General features: G+C 37.2%; 1 protein-coding gene across 1 annotated transcript in view; it reads right to left on the bottom strand.

Moving 5' to 3' along the window:
- Positions 1-16734, bottom strand: part of KIDINS220 (kinase D-interacting substrate, 220kDa) — a 79736-nt gene extending 63002 nt beyond the window's left edge. The window contains exons 1-8 of the mRNA XM_009332499.1: positions 16600-16734; positions 9824-9922; positions 8318-8416; positions 6666-6764; positions 5601-5702; positions 5034-5132; positions 3900-4097; positions 1693-1791 (exon numbers count right to left, since the gene is read on the bottom strand). Of these exons, the coding sequence (XP_009330774.1) occupies positions 1693-1791; positions 3900-4097; positions 5034-5132; positions 5601-5702; positions 6666-6764; positions 8318-8416; positions 9824-9922; positions 16600-16707 (903 nt within the window). The 5' untranslated portion in view covers positions 16708-16734. The remainder of the gene's footprint in view (positions 1-1692; positions 1792-3899; positions 4098-5033; positions 5133-5600; positions 5703-6665; positions 6765-8317; positions 8417-9823; positions 9923-16599) is intronic.
- Between the last annotated feature and the right edge of the window lie 7125 nt (positions 16735-23859).

The raw sequence follows: 23859 nt of genomic DNA, 5'->3' as shown, positions 1-23859 counted from the left end.
CAGGAATGTCAAAGTCCCCCTTGCAGCCTTTTCCCTTGCTCACTTCTTTCATTTGCAGCTCTTCCTCTCCCACTCGTGGGTTCCACAGCAAACTGAGTTTAAAGCCTTTCTCGACAGTTTAACAAGCCTGGTCACTAAGATTTCTTTCCCCTCTGGTCACCTGGGTTTCATGTCCTCCATCCTTCAGTCAGGTGGCTTCCAACAAGATACCAGCCTGAGGAAGCTGACTCCTCGCTAGCAACATCAGCTGCACAGCCAGGCACTGCTCTGCCTGATGTTCCCAGCTGGACCATTCCCCCTTACCAGAAGGGCTGAGGAGGACACCAGCTGAGTCCCCCCACTGCCCCAACACTAGCTCCCAGAGCCCTGTGGTCACGTTTTATCTGCTTAAGGTCTCCCCTAACTAGGGTCCATATGACCAAATGAGCAGCATGGAACACAGTTGCTGGAAGGCTGGACAAGACTCAGCAATCCTGGAACATCACAGATTTGGGCAGGCAGCACATCTCCCCAGAACAGGTCTGGCTAGCAGACAGGTGCTGCAGTGCCGAACAGCAGGGGAGTTGCTAAACACTAGTGCTCACCACCGATTTTGATACCGCTGGTCCTAATCTGAAGATCTGAAGCACATAGCCAGAGTCCTCCTCTGACAGCACTCACTCCTGCTGTGTCAACAAGGCCACAAAGGTATTCTCTAGATTAACCACTGCAAATGGCTATACAGACAACCTCACTCTGCCAGAAGTCACAAGCTTCCCCACCCCCGAGGAAGTTGGCTCCTCTTGCTGTTTCTGTATTGCCTTGGTCATATCAAAATGTTGAAAAGCTCCAGATTTTCAGACCTATGTCAGCAAGAAGCTGAGACACACAATTCCAGGTTTCCACTGGCAGGTTAGATGAAGAGATCCAAACACTACTTTTTCTCCAAACTAAAAGCTTCTTGGCTTCTCAAAGAGTCTCTGCATCAATAGCAGGCACTCAATCTTTGCAGCTCTCGGTGACTAGGTAGTTTTGTGTTCAAACTTGGCAGACCATATGTGCCTGCGAGCGGAGTGATTTGAATAGCTTCAAGCAAAAGAAAGCAAGTTGAATGTAACAAAAAAAAACAAGTACCATGCTGAGTCAGAGAGTTTTCGGTAGAAGAATAAAAACAATACCTTAATCAAAGGACAAAAAAAGAAAGAACGGGTAGGTAGAAAACATGGAAATCACTGACAACACTGCTTAACGTGAGAAAGGAAGTTAGTGAAGGAGACAAGAACCAACCAAGCACAGTGACAGAACTGCACTGACAACAGATATAATCTAAGGTGTACCATATTTTAATATATTGATATAAAATTTAAAATATTAACTATTAAAATAACAATACTAAGGGATTTTTGAAGTATTTAATTATTTTAAATCTGTTCAGTAGTGCAGATAAAATAAGTTCAATTTACATCTTTTGCTTTTCAACAATTATACAAATTAACTGAAAAAAAACCCACTGCTTAACAAGTCATTACAATTACATATGTCTTAATATCTTAAAACCTGCACAGCAACATGATGTATTTTTAATGTTTGATGGGAATCTGAGTTTCCTACAACGTAGACTGAGCACGTTTTTAAAGCCCTGTTTTTAGAAACACGTATTCAAATTCACATCCTATTTAAGAACTACTTTAACATTTACATTGTTGTACTTACCTGACCTCTGATATCTATATCAGCATATTTATGGAGCAGGGCCCTCACAATTTCAACATGACCTCCTCTAACAGCCCCAATCAGCACTGTATCTCCACTCTAGAAAAATTGTGAAATAATATTGAAGATGAAAATGAAGGAAAACTATTTAGCAAAAAGAAATGCAACACAGAATAAATTATAGCCTCAGAATACACATTATGCCTATTTACATTAAGAAATCTGCACTCATTTTAAAGAAAGATACAGAAAATAGTTCTATCTCTGCAAAAACCAGGTACATAGAAGAAAAAACTCTGGACTCCATTTTTTTATATTTTTTTGCAAAGAGATGAAATATTATGTGTTTATGGCAAAGCAAACACCCCAAAAATAGGTCCAGCTTAAACCACTATCCTAAAAAATAACAGCACAAATTAGTAACGAATATGAAAAAAATCCAGCTGTTCTCTATGTTCATAGGAAGACCAACCACTCACAGTAATAACCTCTTTACAATCAGACAAGTGATTACTCACAGTAATAACCTCTTTACAATCAGACAAGAATGTTGGCTGTCTCCTTTAGATGTTTCACAGCTGACAAAAGATCTTTAAAATTCTTGAAGAATTTTATCCCTTTTTTTTTGTGCAGATTTGACTGCTATCCTGTTTACATACACTATGCTGTTATAAAGAAAAGAAGCAAAAGGCTGATTTTATCTCAAACTGATCAAAAGAAAAAATATTTTGCTGTGGTAAATGGAACTGTATATACGTAAAAAAAAGTTACAATTCTGCTTAAGGCTGCTGATTTTAACACACTTAAGGATATGTCAGAATTTCAGAAAATGAAATCCTGAAATTACCTAATACTTCTTTTATGATGAAACAGGAAAAATAAATAAAAGTATAGCTAAATCACAGATGTGGAATTCAGTTAGAAAGCTCAGTAGTAGTAGATCCCTTGTCAATCACAGTCATTACATACCTGGCTGCAAACCAAGAAATCTTCCTTATCAAAACCTACTCTAGCATCTGAAACTAAGAATACTCATTGTTTGATGTATTTTTGGAACAGTCAGCTGTACTGAAAGCTGTAATTTATCCTTCCTAAAAGCACAGGAATGCAGACAGTTGTAGAATTTTTGTAACAGAAGAGGTGGGAAGGGAGATAGCAATGTATTTTCTTAAATATTAAAAGTTTTGCTTTGATATGTGTCTGACATCAAATTTTTGTCACATACAACACTGCAGCTCAATACGTAACCATCTGAGAAATACACTAAGCTGACACTTGAAATACAGGAAAAAGGCATCCAAAAATCCTTTTAAAATTATGAGGCAAATAGGAGATTTTCCTCTCTTCTCTGCAACCCCAAGAAATTCAATTTAGGGATTGGGAATTCAGCCTCGAAACCGTATTACTGCTCTGAACTAAAACACAGATCTTGACAGTGGCACCTAAGTTTAGGTATCTAACAATCTATAGCCCCAAGGGTGCACTGCTTGGCCTGCCTCTGACACTTCAGAAAAACCTGACTATCAAGAGGACAGTGCAGACGGTCCAAGGCACATATATAAGCAACCAAATAAATCCCTGAGTGGCTAGCAAGCAGATTCATGCTCTGGTCACTGCCCATACTGCATGCCTCTACTAAACAATGCAATTGCAGCTCAGATACACAGCATAACTTTCAACAGTTACATTTACATGTCTTATTAACCCAGAGCTGAAGTTTGCTGCATATATTCCTCTAATATATGCAAGTTTCCTAGTAAAAAGTTTCATTGTAAAAGATAAAGGTAGACGCTGAATGGAATATGTTCTTTTTTAAAATATCCATTGGTTCACAATTTTAACAGCACTACCACATGTATTAATATACAAAAACCCCACCCCAAACCTGCAAGTTAGTTCAGTAGTAGTCTTATGTTACAGGTATGACAAATATAAAACCATAAATCATTTCCATGCCCTATGGAAACTCACAATTCAAGAATCTCAAAAATAAAGAGTAGTTTCTGTAGTTAATCCTTTACCTTCATACAGCAAGATTTGCCACTTAACATACTTGTAAAATAGCAATACAGAAAAATACCCCTAGGTGGCAGAAAAATTAGAAAGCCAGAAAAATCACGTACCCACAAATTTGCATACACTGGTATTTAAATATTTATTACTATTACATATATATAAAAAAACAATTATGATGAAAATTTACTCACTCTATCAGGAATGTTCACATAAGTTCCGGCATCAAGAAGATCCTGCACAATTTCAGTATGTCCCTCCTTTGATGCAATCATCAAAGCTGTATTTCCATCTTTATCTGTTAAGTTTACATTTGGGTTCCTTTTCAGTATTTCTTTTACTGAGTCAGTATAGCCACCCTTCACTGCTACAATAAGTGCAGTCATAGAATTCTTTAAACAAAAACAACAGATTTTATTGTACAGTGGATATAGAAATCATCGTTGTATCAGCAGTTTAAATAACAAAAGAACACTCACTAACGTTACTTTCTTCATCATCCAAATGTTACTTCAGTTTTATGTTTTAAAGTGTACTTGCTATGCTTTTTTTGAAAAAGAAATAAGCTAAGTACTATAGTAGAGAACACTTCAAATGCAAACAGTAAAGCTCAGATCAGTTTATTCTAACTCCTGAATGTCACACACACGGTACAATAATTTTCTTGTCATATGGGAACATAGTATTATCAGAGCACCCAGGTCTGCCAATACCGCTCACAAAGAGGTTTTTTGAAGAACTTCAGAAATAATCATAGGAATACCAAAAGTTGTCCTAACTTTCCACTTAACTTTTACTGATTTTTTTTTTGACAAGCATTTTAAGTGTCTCATACAAGAAAAAATTAAAATCTGTTTTATTTAAAAACAATATGCAGCTGAAAACTTCTAAAAAATTTCCAACTTCTGAAAAGGCACAACAGCCATTATTATTTTCAAAAGATGCTTTGTGTGTGATTTACTTTTCGAATAGCACTGAGGAATAAGTTGTTTGATGTATCAGGCTTGGGTACAGAATGAATTTTGATAGTGTTAACCTTCAGAGAACAATAACCTAAATTCATTTATGTTCATTAAAATTTACACTTTACATAACAGTGTGTCAACTGTCAATATGACTCCCTAGTTACGTAATATTTTTATTAAAAGGCACAAAGAAGTTTAAATAATCCTCACGTGTAGTTTGCAAATAGCTGGAAAGTAATACACTCCCAACATCAACATTTCGTCTTGTTTCATTTGTTTCTTGGTATTTGTATTATAAAATAAAACAGGACACACAGATATATGCACCCACACCTTATCACTGGAAAATGAACAGTTACTTACAGCTCCTTCTTGATCAACGTCAGCTCCCATTTGCAGCAAGTATTTCACACACTCCAAATGACCTTTCCTCGCTGCCCAAACCAGTGGGGTGGTTCCATACTGCAACAACATTTATAACATTTTAGCTATTGCTCTCTGTATTTAGTATCCCCTACAATCTGGTATTCATCCTATACTTTATTGCTTTAGGTTTTACAAAGATATAATTTGGTCTTGTGAATTAACACAAGCATTTGAAAAGCCATTTTAACTTTTTCTTTGTACATGACAGCTGTAAGAATTATTTTTCTGTGCAACCTAGGATAGCAAGGTTTCCAAAAGCTTAGAAAACAGAAATATGCTCCAATGAAATAAGTGTTCACAACCATCTTCAGCATACTATGGAAAAACCTCTTGCAAGTATAATGACTTACTCTAGCACACTAATTCTAATCTCACGGGCAACATACAAGAGGGGGTGTTTCTTCAATCAAAAACACATAGATTTTTATTTTTTTAATAAAACTTACTATTACAAGAAATGTTTCAAGCATTAAAGAAATTAAATACTATATAAATATAACTTACTTTGTCAGAGCAGTTCACTTTAGCTCCATGTTGCAGTAAGAGATGTACTATATCTGAGTGGCCCCGTCCTGCTGCCCAAATAATTGGATAAACACTGTATTGCTTAGAATTAAAAAAAGAAATAAAATCATAGTCTTAATTATTTTTCATGAACAATATTGATCACAATGCTCCAAGAGACAATAAACCCAGAGAAGAAGGAATATACAGAAATAAATCTAACTACATATCAATAACTGTTGCCTAGTACATTGTCTAGATGATATCTAGGAAGATGTCTAGTGTTTTGAATCGATTTTGTTTTATAACTCCTTAAACAAGGTTTAAAAATTCACATCCATCCTCACCTTAATATAAACATTTTTATGTAAGAGAGAAGCCACAGACAGCTACGCAGTATGCCTAAGTAATCAGGACTGCAGATCAGTCATGTCATGCATGCAGAAGCTGCATATGCAAACCAGATGAAATCGACAATCAGAAAGGTAAGTCACTAGTGTTCTTCCTTGATTGTTCACTGTTGCCTCAAACACCAGAGAGCTGACAGTATAAACAAATTGTTCATTCAAGTTTCAACATGCCTATACTTTTATAGAAAATGCTTATTAAATGAAATAAATCTCAAATCTTAGTTTTTTAATTCTCTCTCACATGTATGGTACATATTTATATAATCTAGCCCATTTGGTAACTATTATTAAACAATTAAAACAAATTATTGTTTCTAAATTGCACGTTAGTTACTCCATTAAATTCCACAGATGCAAAAAAATAACAGTTGTTATACAAGTAGCATTAGGTACACTACTTATCTTTTCTATTATTTCCTCTCCTGCTTGAATCTTATTAAGAGCTATACTCTTATTTGCTTTAATTAAAAAAATGTAAAATTAATCAAAAAAAACAGTGGCTGTCATACAGATTATTAAAACAATCCCTTTATAAATATAGTGATTAATGTTACATTGCAAAAAATGCAAAATGTTTAATAAGGATAATAACATGAGTGTATAATTCAGGACTTTAAACGTTTGGGAGGAGGGGGCGTTTAAGACTAAAACTTACCATTCCTGTGATGTTTGGATTTGCTCCCTTCTCAAGCAGCAGTTTAGCTACTTCAGTACGGCCTTTATATGATGCCCACATCAGGGCAGTCCATCCTCCCTGGCAAGCACAATTCAAAGAAATGTAAAAACTGAAATATATTCTTTAGAAACCTAATTAGTGACTTTTATTTCATTTTGTATTTGTCCTAAGACTGTTTTGCAAGTCCAAAACATAGTAAGGATTGACTACACAACCTTGTAATCCTACTTATGTAGGATAAATAATAAGCACACATACGAAAGTACTAACTTCCTGCTGTATGCAAAACTTGGGAGAATATCGTGTCCTAAATGTTCCCGAATTTGCTGTAAACTCTCAATTCAGACTTCAAGTGCATACGAATCCGATCACCAGATAAACAAACCAAAAAAGAAAGCATTATCTTAAAACAAAAGACTAGAATCCAAATCAATTAACATGGAGGGTTTACTTTTGATTTGTGTAACAGACAGCTGGCCTTCATAAAGTAATTATGTAATGATTTGCTTCTTCATGAAAAAGAAGCAAACCATGTCTCTTCTTAAGGGAGTAATAAGAGCAATTAATTTCAGACTGCATTGATGTGTTCATTTAAGTTTGTAAACTAGGAGACAACGAGGTTTCACTACCTAAGGCATTTGACAGGTCAGGTAAACAAAATTAATTTTAAAATAACAATATGCCTCTGATAACTGTAAGCCCAATTTTTATTTATTTCTTTATAATACACTTTCGGGGAGGTAAAAGATCCCTCTCAAACTGACACAGGCCTAGAAATCAACCACTGGCCATGTGGTGGCCAGTGGTGTTAATGGCTTAACATTACACTTATGAAAAAGCTAGATTAGTAGGACATGGTAAGATGCCTCAACCTTCAGACAGAGTGGAACTTCAATTAAAGGAAGCACTTGAACTCTCCTCTAGTGGTTTTCCATACTCTAACTTAAGCAGAACAAAATTAGTCCTTGCAGGTACCTAATTCCCTCTTCAGTCAATGGAGACAAGTCTACAGCTCTTCAGAGGCATCTAGCCTTCTAATCATGTAAGCAACTCCTGTAATTCTTCAGGTGGACTGGACTATAGTGCCCACTTTCCCATACAAAACATTTGGAAAGATGAAAGAAAACAAATTCCAGGATATTGAGAACAAGGACTGCTATATGAATAATCAAGTTGTCCACAGAAAAAGAAAATATGGACAGGTATCTTCTGGGAAAAGATAACATTTATTTTACCAGAATACTTTACGAAAAGCCACCACCATCAAAAAAAACAAACAAACAAACAAAAAAAACCAACAACAAACCAAACCACCTCCCCCCCCAAAAAAACCACCCACACAAAACACACCCAAAAATCAAACTGTTCTTCAGTTTAGCTTTTTTCCATAGCAAATTAAGAGGAAAAAAGCAGCGCTAGAAAACAAGTTGCCTTTATTAACACTAAAGCATCTATTTTACAGCTGTAAAAACAGTATTTAAATATATATTCTTTTCCATTTTAACAGCACTGAGTATATAATTTAAGAATAAAAGATCTTTGATTTGTTTTACAGAACTGAAAATCTCCAACTCCCAAAATTGTTCTTCTTACTATAAACTATTTTATTTTTACACTAGGACAACACATACCAAATCCCGATGCTCCAAACTGACATTATGATTGAGTAGCTCTGCTACAATAACTGCATGTCCTTCTTTAGCTGCTGAAATAAGAGCTGTCCAGTTATCCTAGAAAAAGGAAAAAACATTTTTAAGTTATATTCAATATTTCAATACAATTACCTTGTTTTTCAAGCGTTTAACCCGCAATAGGAAATCCACACCACCTTAAAAAAGCTGTCCTTTAAAAAAAAAAGTAATAAACTCAAACTACCTGCCAGTTATACACATGAAAATACAGACCAACAACTACTCCAAATCTCCCCTCCAATTTTCTCCTCTCCTACCCAATATCCATCACTCTCCACTCCTCAGTCCACTGCAGGTTAACTTCTTAAAAATTGTATGGAGGAAGCAACACCTACAAAGGATTAGAGAATGAGGTCAAGACAATGAGAACTGCTGGGTGGGGACAAGATGGCAGCCAAGACCACAGAAAACGGTGGTGGTCTGTCTCCACATACAGTGGGTGACAGCACCCGAGGGCCTAATACACAGAGGAATTTGGACCACAGCTTCTTAGATTTATGATCACTTCAGGAGACACATTTCCTCTTGCATCACACTTACCTTCCATTCACTGCTCAAACCATATCCAGCTGTGGACTACTGTTTTATGAGCTATACACACATAAATATAGCAACAGTTTATATGGTAACTGTTCTTCCTATAAGTGTAGGAACTGTAACATTACAGCAAATGTAATCAAATGCCTCCAAAAACAGAGACTTTTTTTTTTAAATGATAAGTTTCATAACAGACCTTTCCCAGATGTCTACACTGCTACAATTAAACTAAGTGCACAAGAAAAAAAACCACAAGCAACATCCTTTTCCTGTTTATCACTCTTCATTGGAATATACAGACCTTTCAAAACTTTTTAACACCACCTCTGTCCTATTCACCTTTTCTGGGCATCTTTCACCTAGAGTCAACCTCTTCTGCAAAAGCAGGAAGACAATTCATAAATTGGAAACCCTTCTCTGCCACTGTTCTGGCTTTCACCTGAAATAATCCTTCAACCTAAATTCTCCCTCAATATTTATTGAAAAACACCAAAACCAAGAGAAAAAAAAAAAAATCCCAACATACCACAACATCACCGAGACGAGCAAAATCACTTTGACCTCATCTCTGATGCTGTATTTCTCTATTCCCCCTGTGTTTTTATGTCAGCTACTGTCAATCCTATTATCATAGCTTCCTAGTACTAATTTCCCAGAAGAAACAGCAGCAGCATTCAGCAGAGACCCTCAGACATTTAAAACATCTTAAATATCCCTATTCTTTATGAGGAATTGAATCAGAGGAATAGAGCGCCAAGCAATTTTGCATAAATTTTCTCTTATATGTCATCACTTTCCACCTTCTTTTTTTTTCCCCTCCCCTCTACACTAACCTAAATTCCTTTTCTTTGCCTGCAATTTCTTCTTCCTCTACTGTTAGGTACCATTACATAAAGCACTAATACTTACTGCATCTTCCAAGTTGCAATTAGCTCCCTTCTTGAGAAGCTCCTGGACAATTTCTAAATTGCCTTGCTCAGCAGCCAACATGAGTGGAGTCTGGCCATTCTGAAATCAAAATGATAGGAAAAGTGATGCAAATGATGCACATACACGAACAATAAAAGGCCAAAAACTACAGAGGACTGTTAAGTTGTTTCCATGTTTTAATTGCCAGTGAGAAGCAGTGAGAAGGACTGGTTTTCAAACCACACAGTAAACTTGCAATAAAAATGGAGAACGTTGATATTAAACCCTGTCCCATAAGAGATAAAAAAACCAAACCAAACAAACCCAAACATTTCAGACATTAAAAATGGCTACCAAAAAAAAAAGTTACTTTGTTAAATACCTTTCTTTCTGAATGATTTGCCACTGAAGACATCTCTAATACAGCCTGTTACATCTTTACACCTTGAAGTAACTCAGTCACATTGTTTAGAAATGAATAAATAAATACATCTAGCCTAGGAACCACAATGGCCATTAAAACACGCTCACTGATTCAGAGTAACAGTAAGATTTCTTGCCGAAGTCAAGTTATATACCACACTTCCATCTGACAGTATACCAAATACAGACATCATTCCTGCCCTGTGCAACACAGGTTCTTACAGACAGCCTCATCTCGGGGAAGATGAAAGATAGAAAAGCTAGTTTATTTGCCTTCAAGGATGTTTTAAAAGTCAGTTACAATCTGTTGCCCTTCCATCAGCCTAATTCTGTGTCAGCAAACTTCTGAGATACAACTGCTCTGCATGATGAAAAGAAAAACTTACTAAATTCGACAGTAAATTTGTTAATTTCAACAAGCTTAATAGAGAAGAGAGATCAGGAAAAATTCTCTTTGTTTCTTTTCTCTGTACCACATAGAAAACTCAAATTATCTAGTTTCTAAATAATGCAAAAGCTACATGTTAGGAGTTATATACCAGTGATTTCCCTGAAAAGAATAAAAATCAGTGCAGAATCAGAATACAGTAAGATCACTGATTTTCATCAGTAAAACAGTTAACAGTAAGATAAATAAAGATATTTGATGAGTTCTTTCTGCTCTTTACATAAGAAAAAAAAAAATCACAGAAATGCACCGATTCTTTCAAAAAAGCTTTCTGGTCCATCAGCTATTCCCTAAGTAGTCTTCACAAAATCTTCCCCGTGACGTTATGGATAACCAACAGTATTACTCGTTACAGGACATAATGTAATATCTAACAGTGCAATTTTTTACAGGGAGAAATTATGTTCTCATGTAAGTTTATGTTGTTATAACTATATATTTTATACATTCAAAATGATACCTTTGCTTTTAGATCCTAAAGTACATTTTGTATCAACAAGTAGTAGTATTTAGGTCTGGGCATTAAAATAACTTAAAATGCTCAAGAAAATCAAGAGGAAGGAAAATACTACTTTCTAGAAGAGAACAGCTCTCTTCGGAGGAGAGAACAGTCGTAACTTTTGCTCTTTAAGATGAATTCTTTACATGCAAGTTAATATTTTGGGAATACACATGCCAAGTGATTTGGGAAATCATGCCTGACCAATCTGACTGCCTTCTGGGATGACATCATTGGCTTGGTGGAAGAAGAGCCGAGACGCTATTTATCCCATCTCTAGCAAGGATTTAGACACTGTCTCCCACAACATTCACATAGACAAGCTAATGAAGTACGGACTAGATAAATGTACAGTGAGGTGGACTGAAACTGGCTGAACTGCTGGGCTCAGAGGGTTGTGATCAGCAGCGCAACGTCCAGCTGGAGGCCAGTCACTAGTGCAGTACCACAGGGGTCAATACTGGGGTCCTGTTTAACTCCTTCATTAAGGACCTGGGCAATGGGACAGAATGCACCCTCAGCACCCTGGCAGCAGACACAAAGTTGGGAGGAGTGGCTGATGCACCAGATGCTTGTGCTGCCATCCAGAGGGACACCTTGACAGGCTGGAGAAACGGCCAGACAGGAACCTCATTGTAGTGAGTGTAGGTGTCCAGGTTTTGGTATCAGGGGAGCTGCATGGGGTCTCTGTGAAGAGAGGCTGGGACTGCCCTCTGCCAGACACAGCCAATTCCAGCTGGCTCCAACCAACTCACCTCAGGACACAGTACTAGATAATCTCCAGAGGTCCCTTCCAAGCAGTGCTTTAGCAATACATGCAAAAATTCCTATTTTAGCGCGAGCATTCTTCCTACCTCCTTCTGAACAGTTACTATTGTTATCACTGTGATCATCTTCCTCAGGTGGGTAACACAAAAGGATAACACAAACCAAGCAAAAATATCTCTGAGCAAGAGGAAGTTGTGGATGGGAAAATGATCCCCTCCTGTAAGAAGTGTCATACAGTTGTAGACTGGCTCTGGTATTCTTAGACAGATGTAAAACTTTTCTATAGGGGTATTGAAAACATCCTTCCCTTTTTGCTAGGAGATTCTCAAATACAGGTTCGACGTTTTAGCAAATCATGAAGATTTCACCAACACAGAAACAAAAGATAATTACTACGCCTGTGACATCCAGGTTAATTCTCAAAAGTTGCCCAACAGTCTAGACACTCCACAGCAACTAAATGCTCGTATTTCTCACAAGCACATCAAGTACTGTATATCTGTACATCACAGCTAAGTCTAAGTATTGGAATATCCAAATTATAAAGGGTCACACCTGCATCTTTTTAGGGAAATCATTCAGTGGTGTTACCTTACAGATTAGCATGCTCTCGCAGTCCATGAGAGAACAGAAGATTCAGAATTGAAGGTGCAGAAGCTACTTCAGTATCAAGAGCAGAAGAGCAGAAAGAAAGGCACATCAAAGGAAACTGGAGGCTGTTAGGATCAAAGTGTATCACACAAGGCAAGCATCTATCATTAGCTATTAAGTAATCAATGTATCTGGTATGAGAGAGAAGAGGAAAAGGACACGCAGGGAATAAGGCAGAGAGACTGAGACTTGTTCCACTTAATTGAAACTGCTGGTGTTAATCCAACAAAACCATCCATACACAAACTGACCAGAACATCCCAGTTTTTCTGGCAACTGATCACAGTCAAGATATAAAGGGTTGGTAACAATGTGGGTGATCCTACCATTAGGCAAATCACTGCAGCCTGGGAGGTCCCAGCACTAGAAAACCTTGGCTTGCTAGCAATCTTTTTAGACCTACTCTGCTGGCAGTCCCGTTTTGGTATTTTGTTTTTACCCAAGAAGAAAAGACATCTTGGCAGGTCCAAACCTGGAAACAGAATTGCACTCAGTGCCACTGAATTCCAATGAAGAGCTAGCACTTAAACAAAACTCCTATCATTGATACGTACGAACAGCGCCCTCCCCCCCCATGGGTTTAAAACTGATGCAAACCATTCATGTCTCCAGAAATTACCTTCTCCAGTGCAAGATAGCAGAAGACTGGAAAAAATAGGTATGAGGGAAACGATCTCTGCAAAAAAGGCAGTTACTGAAACCCAGGAGTGCACTTAGTCCCATCAAGAAGAGAAGAAAAATTTAGAAAAGAAGGTGAAGGCAGAGACACTTGATAAAGTCAACACAGACTATCCATCTGATTTTGGCCACGTTGTGGAGAGGAATTACCAGCAGAGGGAACAGTCTATTCCTCTTCTCAGATACACAGCATGCCAGGTGGTGAGGTTCATGTGTATGCTCTGAAACTTAAAAATTCTCCCATCTCAAATACCTCAGCATATGCGCATACACAGCATGAAATGAATGTGCTGACAATGAAAGAAAACTGTCTTAATTGCAACCAGATCTAGTAACTACAGTAAGGCTAAATTCTGTACATTGTTTTCACATTTGTATGATGCTTTTTGGTTTTGAGTAATATATGCTATTTGACTTCTTTCCAAAAACATTATTTCCATCTCATGCAGATTTTAAAAAACAATGCACCAGAACATGCATTTTCCAAGACTTACTTAAAAAAAAAAAAAAAAAAAAAAGAAAAAAAGGAATGAATTGGAAAGCCAGGAGAAAGAAAACAATGCCAGAACTGCAAATATCACAGCAAAAATCTTTTAATTGTTTCCAGCAAGTTCTTTTTATGCATCATCTTTTGAAACTTGCGAAGCATTGTACCATTCAGAACGAAAAACTGCTTTTAATTCTGTTTCTCAGTAAATGTATACATAAAATGAAGCCCAAGTGCAATTTGTTTTTTAGATTAGAAATTCAATGAGACAGGGATCACTGCTCCATGAAATTAAGCATGTTGTATATGGGCTAGAGGAACGTTCCTAAAAAGGTGAAGTATTAGAATCTGTCCCAAGGAAGATACAGTGGCTGTCTAGGGGGTTTGAAGAAATGGAGAACTCAGTTTCGTGCAATGAAATAAGAAAATGTATATGTTAGGGAGGTGGTTGAAATGAGATACTGATGAGAGGTTATTACCTGGTGATATCTGTTATACTTCACCTGCTGTTCAGTAGTGGCAAATGAAGAACTTCGATTGATTGGCTCAGTCAGGGAAACCATCACAGTGTGCGTGTGTTGTGTTATCTTGGGAATACAACAAAAAAAAAAAAAAAAAAAAAAAAAAAAAAAAAAAAAAAAAAAAAAAAAAAAAAAAAAAAAAAAAAAAAAAAAAAAAAAAAAAAAAAAAAAAAAAAAAAAAAAAAAAAAAATTTTTCAAAGATTATTATAAAAAAAAAAAAAAAAAAAAAAAAAAAAGAAAAAAAGGTATGAATTGGAAAGCCAGTCTTCTATACACTACAAGGTGAGTAAAAAAACTGCCTGGACTGTCAGACTCAATAGGTAATGGTCAACTGTTCACAGTAACTGGTGCCCATTTGGGAGGGTTCCATCTGGGACTAACATTGTAACATCTTCATCACCACCCAGAACCATGAAACAGAAAGATCTCCCAGCAAGTTTACTGACTGCCCCAAGCTATTGAGATCAGCTGATATGCCAGAGGGCGGGGATGCCATTCAGCGGAAATTCAACAGGCTGGAGAAATGGGCTGACAACCTCCCTGCAATTCAACAAAGGCAAACACAGAGACTGCAACAGACCGACCCCATGCAACAGTACTGCCTAGGGACTGCCTGCCTGGGGAGCCACGCTGCAGAAATGGGCATGGGGTCCTGATGGACAAGAGGGCCATGAGTCAGCAGTGCGCCCCTGCAGCAACGAAGACAAATCAAATACTGGGCTGCGTTAACAAGAGCACAGCTAGCCCTCTACTCAACACTGGTGAGGCTGAATCCAGAACACAATGCCCCATTTTGGGCTCCCAATAGCGAGACTCCCAACAACAGAGAGATTGACAAGCTGCAGAGTCCAGCAATGGGGTCACTCCGACAGTTAGGAGACTGGAGCATAAGACATGCAAGCAGAAACTGAGAGCTGGATTTGTTCAGTCTGGAAAACAGAACAGTAAGGGGGCATCAACATCAGTCTCACACTACCTAGACAGAAGGGGAATCTTAGAAGACAAAGGTAGATTCTTGTCAGAGACACACTACAAGACAAGAAGCAACAGCCACAAGATGCAGCAAAGGATATTCCAATAAAACACAAGGAAAATTATTTTAAACAGAGTGGTTAAGCACTGGAGCATTGCCCAGAGAGGCTGCAGATTCCCCATCCTTTTGAGGACTTTCAACTTTGCCTGTTAAGTCCCTGAGCAGCCTGATGTAACAATGAAGTTAGTCCTGCAGTTAGGAGGAGCTTGAATCCAATGACCTCCAGACGTCCCTTCTATCCTGAATTTTTCTGTGAATCCAATTCTCTGAATATGCTACGTAAGTCGACAAGGTTCCAGTTCTACAACACTATTTAGGAAATCAGAACTAAAAATTGATGATACAAGCTGTGCATCCAGATGAAAGAAAAGTCCAGATGCTTACAAACCAGAAAATCTACTACAGAAAATGAAATAAATTAGTCAAATCATCTAAACTTATTTTTAAAATACAAAGAAGACTTAACAGTGGATCAAGATAACCTGAATTTTAAACATCGTGCAAAACAATGTAAACAGTCACTAGCAACAGACATTTGCATGAATCAAACCTCCCAAGAAACTCTCAGGAATCTTTAGTGCAGTATAATGAAACTGCAGCACATTCACTTAAATTGCTGGTGGTGATACGCTCAAATCAGACTAAATCAGATGACAAAGCAGAAGCTAACAATTACCGCACTATCCTGGGATTCCAAATAATCCACATTTAAACTCCCTACTGTATATCAAGACTTCCTGCGTAATCCTGGTAAAGTCATTTAATCCTCCTGGTTACATCTACACTTACTTTTTGGATAAATATCTTTTCATCCAGACGAGCATCTGCTCAGAGTAAATTGCAATATATGCTCCTATTTGGATCGTATAACAAAGTTTCTTTTGCCTGGAAAGCAGGATGAGGGGGAAGAGTTGTTATCATCCCAGGTTTCACCCCAAAATGGACAGGGCAAGAATGCACAGGCAGCTGGATCTGTGAACTAAGAAACAATTCCTAGCCGCAGAAATACAGGTATAATCTCCAGTCACAAAGTAAGGATGGTGTCTCATTTTCCAGCTCAGAAGAACATTCAGAAAACAAACACAATGAAAGATACTGAGGTGCTGACAGAGACTGAATACTGTGTGTTCAGTCTGTGCGAAAGTAAGCAATCACTTGAAAATAAAACTGAAATTTGTATATTAAATAACCAGTGTGATCTCACTAATTATTCATTCTGTAACTAATAACCTGCAATATGAAACCGACTTTCAAAAAATCATCTTACCTCATTTCTCTCATCCACATCCCTGCATTTCTCAAGAAGCGCTTTCAGAGCAGGAACATTTCCTTCTTCTACGTAGGTCAACAGACTCTGACTCATCAGACTTGCCATCTTCGCACAGTATTTAAAATGCTTTTATAACAAAGCTTATCTATTTCAGGAAAGGAAAAAAAAAAGCAAAGCATAAGTAAAGGCTATGAGAGTTAACTTTGATATTAGAAAGCACGAATTGTACATGCCAATAAGTTATTGGTTGGGTACAAATACTCGCCATTCTCGTCAACAAAATGCTGTGGAGACAAGTGCCTTGAAATGCACTACATTTCAATGAAAAGTCAATTGCTTAATCTTTCTAGTTCTTAGAAAATTACAGAAAGGGGGGGTAGATTGAGACTAGATATAAGGAAGAAATTTTTTACACTGAGGGTGGTGAAGCACTGGCACAGGTTGCCCTGAGAGGTAGTGGATGCCCCATCCCTGGAAACATTCAAGGTCAGGCTGGACGGGGCTCTGAGCAACCTGATCTAGTTGAGATGTCCCTGCCCACGGCAGGGGGGTTGGACTAGATGACCTTTAGAGGTCCCTTCCAACCCAAACTATTCTATGATTCTATGAAATTATTCTAGTTTTTAGGTATTGTCTAAATATGTATTTAGAATGAAATGCATAGTAGTCTTCCATTTGCATAAAATTTTTCTGCATATATAACATTCTAGGTTTACCTGCATATGTTACATACTTTATATATGCTAGTTATTTACAATATAACCCTTATCCTTTATGTACATAAGCAGAACATTGAGACCATTCAGTATTATGAAGTACAGCAATAATATCTAAATTGCAGCCATACGAAACTCTGAGAAACACCATTTATTAAATCAGTTATCACCAACTTTATCCACACATGCCTGCATGTGATGGCACGTTGTTAATTTGCTAGTCAACATAGCTTCTGTTGACTGATTATATGTTTTTAACATCTAATATGCCAGACTTGAAAAGTTTTTCTTGGTTAAGGCAAACCATTAAGAACCATTTAAGACTTGCTAAAAAGCTGAGGGCTAGGAAGTTCACAGAACTAGCAGTATTACTGCGCCAAATTTATACACATAGGGCTCCAGAAGGTGAATTATTCATTGCACTTAAGTTTCACTGGATGCAGAACAAGTCATGGGGCTAAACACAAGACTCCACCCCCCACACCACCCTTCTCCTCACCAGCGGATGACACGATTGCTCTCTCTCTGGCTTTTTCTTGCTCGATAGCAGTGTAACAGCAGACAAAACATTCCAGTTCAGTGCTAGCTAAAGCCTACTGGTTAGGCTATTCTCTACCAGGCAGAAGCCAAAGACCAGTGGCTTTCCCAGGCAAATGTTCTAACTTTTATTCTCACATAAAAGCAGCCAGTGAATTTTTCTACACTCCCACCTGAAGTGGAACATTAGCCAAAAAGAGATGAGAGGAAACCAGCAGGAACTTCACTACACTTAGCACGGAGAAGTTAGTTTAGATTCGGAGTTTTAAATCAAACAATCTAGCTCCGCTTTAAATTGCTTACATAGACTGTAAAAGTATCACACCATCCTTTCTCCTTTAGCAAGTAAGTATATATATAGACAAACACACTGTTCTCAGGATATGTTAGACAAAACCTGAGCTCACCTGTAGCACCACAGCCATCAAATGACCCACATATAGAAATGCTTTATTCATAAAAATGCTGGCAAAGAAGCCAACACACCCAGTTCAGTTAAGATGACAGCAGCTCTGAGTACATGTAGAAGAACTTTAGGCACACACAAACGTCTAGTGACAAAAGAAACTATAAACGACGTACATTTTAGGTATGCAAGCAGAAGAACACAAGAGGGAGAAGAGAGGAAAAGGAGGGACTGTGACTCCCGCTCTTAAATTTAGGCTTAAAACCCAGGTTGCAGTTTAAGGGACAAATTCCAAAGAAGATTTAGGCATCTGAACTCTCCACACTCCAAATGTCCACATACCATGTAAAAATACACAAATCAAATTGTATCATTCAGACACTTAAAACTCAAACCTAAAATCAGTTCCAAAAAAAATCTAGATTTGACACAGAAAGCCCAGCAACAGTTTTACTAGGCACTGCACAGCCAGGCTCTCCCACAAGAAATTTATAAATAAACTAAGAACACAAAAGGTCTGTCACGTTTACCATACAGTTAAAGTGCCATCATGCAAAGGGGAGTGAGAAGTACAACAGTGGTGTCACATAACTGTCTTTATTTTTTTCAGTAGGAGGAAGAGCTAATTGAGAGGTTACAAACCTAAAAAAAACCTAAACCACAGCAAAAATTAAAAGGTTGAAAAGAGACAGTGATTGTAGTGACTCAGTGTCCACACACAGGCTCCTACTGCCATTTCTGATACAAAAATACCAGAAAAGTCAGCATCTTGCCTGGCATCCAGCTGCCAGTCCAGAACAGTCGGCCTCCCTTACGGCCTGCGCCAGTATCTTACACCCCTATGCAGATGTCTCGATATTGTCAGGCACCGAAAATGATGTTAGGTATTCACATGCAGGCACCTGAATTCCTCCCATCGTTTTTTACATATTTCGACAGAAATTCATGAAACGTGCCTTGCCACTAGCTCCACTGCTACCACAAACATTTCCTGATTTCCCTGTGCAGTGTCCCAGCTTCTTTCCTGTAGCTGTACCTTAAATCCCCATGCCATTTTCCATACCAAATACGAAATTGAAAAATGTATTAAAAATCATCCACAAAACATGACTACAATGTCTCACCAAATTAATTATACTCTGCAGTTGCTATCAAAATTTTGCCAATTCTTAGCTAGTGTGAAAAGGAAAAAAGTATTCAGCATTGCTTCCTCCTCAAATTAAGATTCTTCCCTTGATGTTTCCTACTGTCATATTTCAAAAAGGCAAAGGCAGCCCTGCTGCACTGTAGATAAGTATCCTGCTTCAGAAAGCATTACTTGATCTCCCAGTTATCAAGACAGTGCAGCTTCTGCCTTAATGTAGATCTGAATCCTTTGACTAACAGCAAAATACCTGATGCTAAAGAACACATCTAGAGCTGCATTTACAAACTCCATGTTAATATTACTTTTCTAAAATGATAAAAGCTTTGTAGGGGTGAACCATCTCCAAGTATATTAAAATTCTTTCTCACCTAGGTTTCACTGTCACATAAAATCCCCTTCTTAGAATTAATAACAGTCTATTTTATAAAAACAAGAACAACAAAATCAAATATTGTAATTATGAATTTTATATCTTCATGCTTTTATTTGCCACTTTTCAGGCAAGCTTTTTAGTGCATCCAGAAGATTAACATCACTGGAGGGCTTTAGGAAAGCGCTGTTTAGGGATTCAGTAGCAGAAATTTCCATTTTAAATGCAACCTGAATTCACCAAGTTAATCTATGCATTAGTATTCTTCTCATCCTTAAATAAACACAGCAAAATAAAGCAAAAAAAAAAGGTAAAAAAATACCCAAACAAACAAAAAAACAAACCAAAACAAAAAAAACCCACCCCCCCACCACCAAATTTATGTAAAAAAGGTTGGTGTTATAGTTTTAGAAGCTTTTTTTTTTTTTTTTGGTAGAACAACAAACATAGCTGAAATTAGGCTGAAGTTCGTTCATGATATTTTCACTCATGACAGCACGTCAATATAAATTGAGGACAGCCACAGTCCACCTTTTTATTAAATAAGATCTATGTTACTATGTTATGAAAATTAAGCACTGTACTCAAAGTCTATATGGGTGCTGGACACTAAGGTGTGATTTCTTCCAATGCTTAAAATTTCTTTTAAATTACCATAAATGCTTTGAACCAAGACTGTGAGGTACAGTCTCTAGCTAGATAAGTAACTCTATTCTGGCCCCTCCAATGGAAAAAGCTCCTGAAATATATATTCATACACTTTTCGAAACAAACAACCCTAGAGTAAAAGAAACCCCAACAGCTTATCCTTTACCAAAATAAAGGATGAGAACTTAATCCCTGCCAAATTTCATAAATCTAGTGCAAAACCAGTACCATTCGAGAGCATCCAATGCACATACAGTCCTTAATTGCTCAGTTAACAGTATTTACTTTGTTCTTTGACACAGCAGAAGTATTTTCACAATCTATAACAAAACTTTCAATTAAAACCAGGACCCCATTTGGAAATTGATCCCCTTTCCAATAAGGATTACTGCTGGTTTTTTTTTTTTCCCACCAAAGCGAGCCAATTCTCAGCCCACGAACCAGCTCCTCATTCACAATCCAAACTTCCACGCTTGGAAATCTCACAATGCCCTCGGGCAGCAAATCCTGGTATTTTATAAGACTAACAACACACCAAGACCTACGAAAAGATATATTAAGAGCACAAATGCTCAGGTAAAGGTAATGTTTGCACAAAGATTAACCTGTTTTTGTAAGGCTCTTGCATCCTGAGCTGAAGCAGATGTTATCACATCACTGTTTTGGAAAGACTGCAAAAAACTGCTGGTTTACAAAAATTTAGTTTCTTTCAACTGCATCAATACTGACTGCAGAGGTCCTGATAACTCAAACCTGCAGATATTTAAGGTACTCTCAGAATCATATATCAATTTCTAACTACATAAAAAAATATTATACACTAAATCTTCCAAGTATCACCATCTTTTTCATAGCTCTCCTCCGTATTTTTTTATTGCGTGAGCATTGATCATTTATGAATAACTATCAAAATTGGTCAAACACTAGTGTTATTGAGAAGACTTTATCTTCTTGTTTTATTTTCAATAGGTAAAGATCGTAGTGACTTACATAAAATCCATATTTTTTATCATACGATGAAAAAAATTGTCGCCCTGTTTCCTTCTATTTCCAGATGCAAAAGCTACCTTCCCAACATGCAATACTGTGGCAGATCTTTCAGTTAACTGTAAAAGGAAATAATTACAGTGCTGCTGAAATCTGGGCATGTACAAATCAGATAAGGGCAAAATACTGCGTGTTTCCCTAAGAACTGGAAATGCCATCTTTCCAAATTAGAATTTGAAGAAATGTAGAATACAGAAGAATTGTACAGATAAAATTTATAATAAAGAGTAACAAATCGGTTTCATATTCTCAGACATTTTTATACTTTATGATGACATAAAACATTAAAAACACGTTGGAACATCACCTTTACTCATGCTGCAGAGAATCTCACTAATACAAGCATTACCCATCCTTTACGACACCTTATTGTAATCACTTGCTAAATGGACATACTTCATAAACATTAAGAGATCACAAGTCCGGCATCACATGAAGCTGTAAATATTTTTAACTATTCTTTCCATAGGGACTGAGTCAACCAGGATTCTGTTTAAAGAACAAATTTTCAAAACAGTTGAAATGAGTCGCTAAAATATAAATTGCTGGTATTCAGAGGCGGAAAGAGATGACAAGTCTAAGTTTCCAGAAGTAGACTACACCCACCCCTCTTCTCCAGTGCCTGAAGTTCCAGTATGACTAACGACCTTATGCTGATTTTCAGCTTTTTCTTATTTATCTGGGAACATTTATTCTACTTCTCTTAGCCACACTCATATTATCCAGATGAGAAACATTTTAATAGATTACCTTATTTTTTGTTACTTTATATCAAAGAACAAATAGTGCAATTAGAAAATATTAAAAGACACAAAAAGATGACTAAAGATAGAGACGCAGACATTCTTATTTTGAAAACCGTAACCAAATGGAACTAAAAGAAGTTTGCACAAAAGGAGGTCCCGATGGTTTTAAGCATTATCACAGTACACAGTAAGAAATACTGGAAACTGGAGATACGCAAATCATTCTTTTCCACCTTAGGCACTCAAGGCAACAGCCGTTTCCAAATATTGTAGTGATGGATTTTTTTTTTTTTAAATGAAACAATCGAGACTGCGGATTACAGCCAAAAGACTGGAAAGATGCAAATACATATTTAAACAAGAAGTCACCATTGTCATCTGAGAGCAACTATCAGATATGTCTATGTTCTATCCTGGTTAAAAAGATCAGTTAAAAGAAAGGGTTTGTGAAGTATCTGATAATGGGATTTAAACCTCATCAGAGAAACTAGTCTACCGTTAAGACAGAATTTAAATACGGTCAATGAACAATAAGGTATTGCTAAGAACATCTGAATTCTAAGAGAAAATACAATTCCTGTACAAAATGCAAAATGCTTAATCCTACAAAACACTATTTCAGGTTTTAAATACTTCAAGTAAAAGAAAGTAAACAGAAAGAGGTACCAATATTAAATTTTTCAAAAAATTATACCAACCAATATAAATCAATTCTGTCAAAACCCATATAAAACACACACAAGCACAGCAAGAAAGTCTACAACATCATCTTACATGGTCTCATAAAGCCAACACATTTCTCTGTATGATAAAATCAAGGGTTTGTTAGTCACAGACGTAAGTTCTATGAAAAAAATCTAACTTTTAGAGTATTTTCACCTAAGGAAAAAGTCAGTTGTGTGACGGAGATCTTTCTGTTAAAAAGAGTTTTAAATTAATATGGCCACATTTCATAGCTGTAGTCGCACAGGATTTCAAGCAGATTTGAATTTCTTAATAACCAAGTTACTTTAAATAACCACCACTGCAGAACAAAGAATAAATGCCTATCCAATGGACAAATAGGTGAGTTTTCTTGCACATTCTGATCTGATAAAAAAACTCCTTTTTATCCCTCCGTTTCTTTACTATTTGACCGGGGGGGGGGGAGGGGAGGGGGTCAGGTAATTAATCCCATGATTCAAACCCTTTTCCAGCAAAAGACGTATTACTGTATTATTCCCCCCATCAATCCTTTGTCAAAAGTTATGGATTGGAAATCACTTTTTGCAACCAGTTTTTAAGCATATATGAGAAGAGACAAAGCCCTACCCTTAAGAGATTTTGCTACTCAACTTCTTCAGTGGTGCCCAGTGACAGGACCAGAGGCAATGGGCACAAACTGAATCACAGGAGGTGCTGTCTGAACAGCAGAAAACACTTCTTTACCGTGAGGGTCACCGAGCACTCCACAGGTTGCCCAGAGAGGCTGTGGAGTCATAGAATCATAGAATCATTAAGGTTGGAAGAGACCTCCAAGATCATCGAGCCCAACCGTCAACCCAACACCACCATGCCCACTAAACCATGTCCCTAAGTGACACATCTACACGTCTTTTAAATACTTCCAGGGATGGTGACTCAACCACTTCCCTGGGCAG

This window comes from Pygoscelis adeliae, unplaced genomic scaffold (genome assembly GCF_000699105.1).
Source record: "Pygoscelis adeliae isolate BGI_AS28 unplaced genomic scaffold, ASM69910v1 Scaffold168, whole genome shotgun sequence".
NCBI lineage: Eukaryota > Metazoa > Chordata > Aves > Sphenisciformes > Spheniscidae > Pygoscelis > Pygoscelis adeliae.
This window is presented reverse-complemented; position numbering and strand designations above follow the sequence as displayed.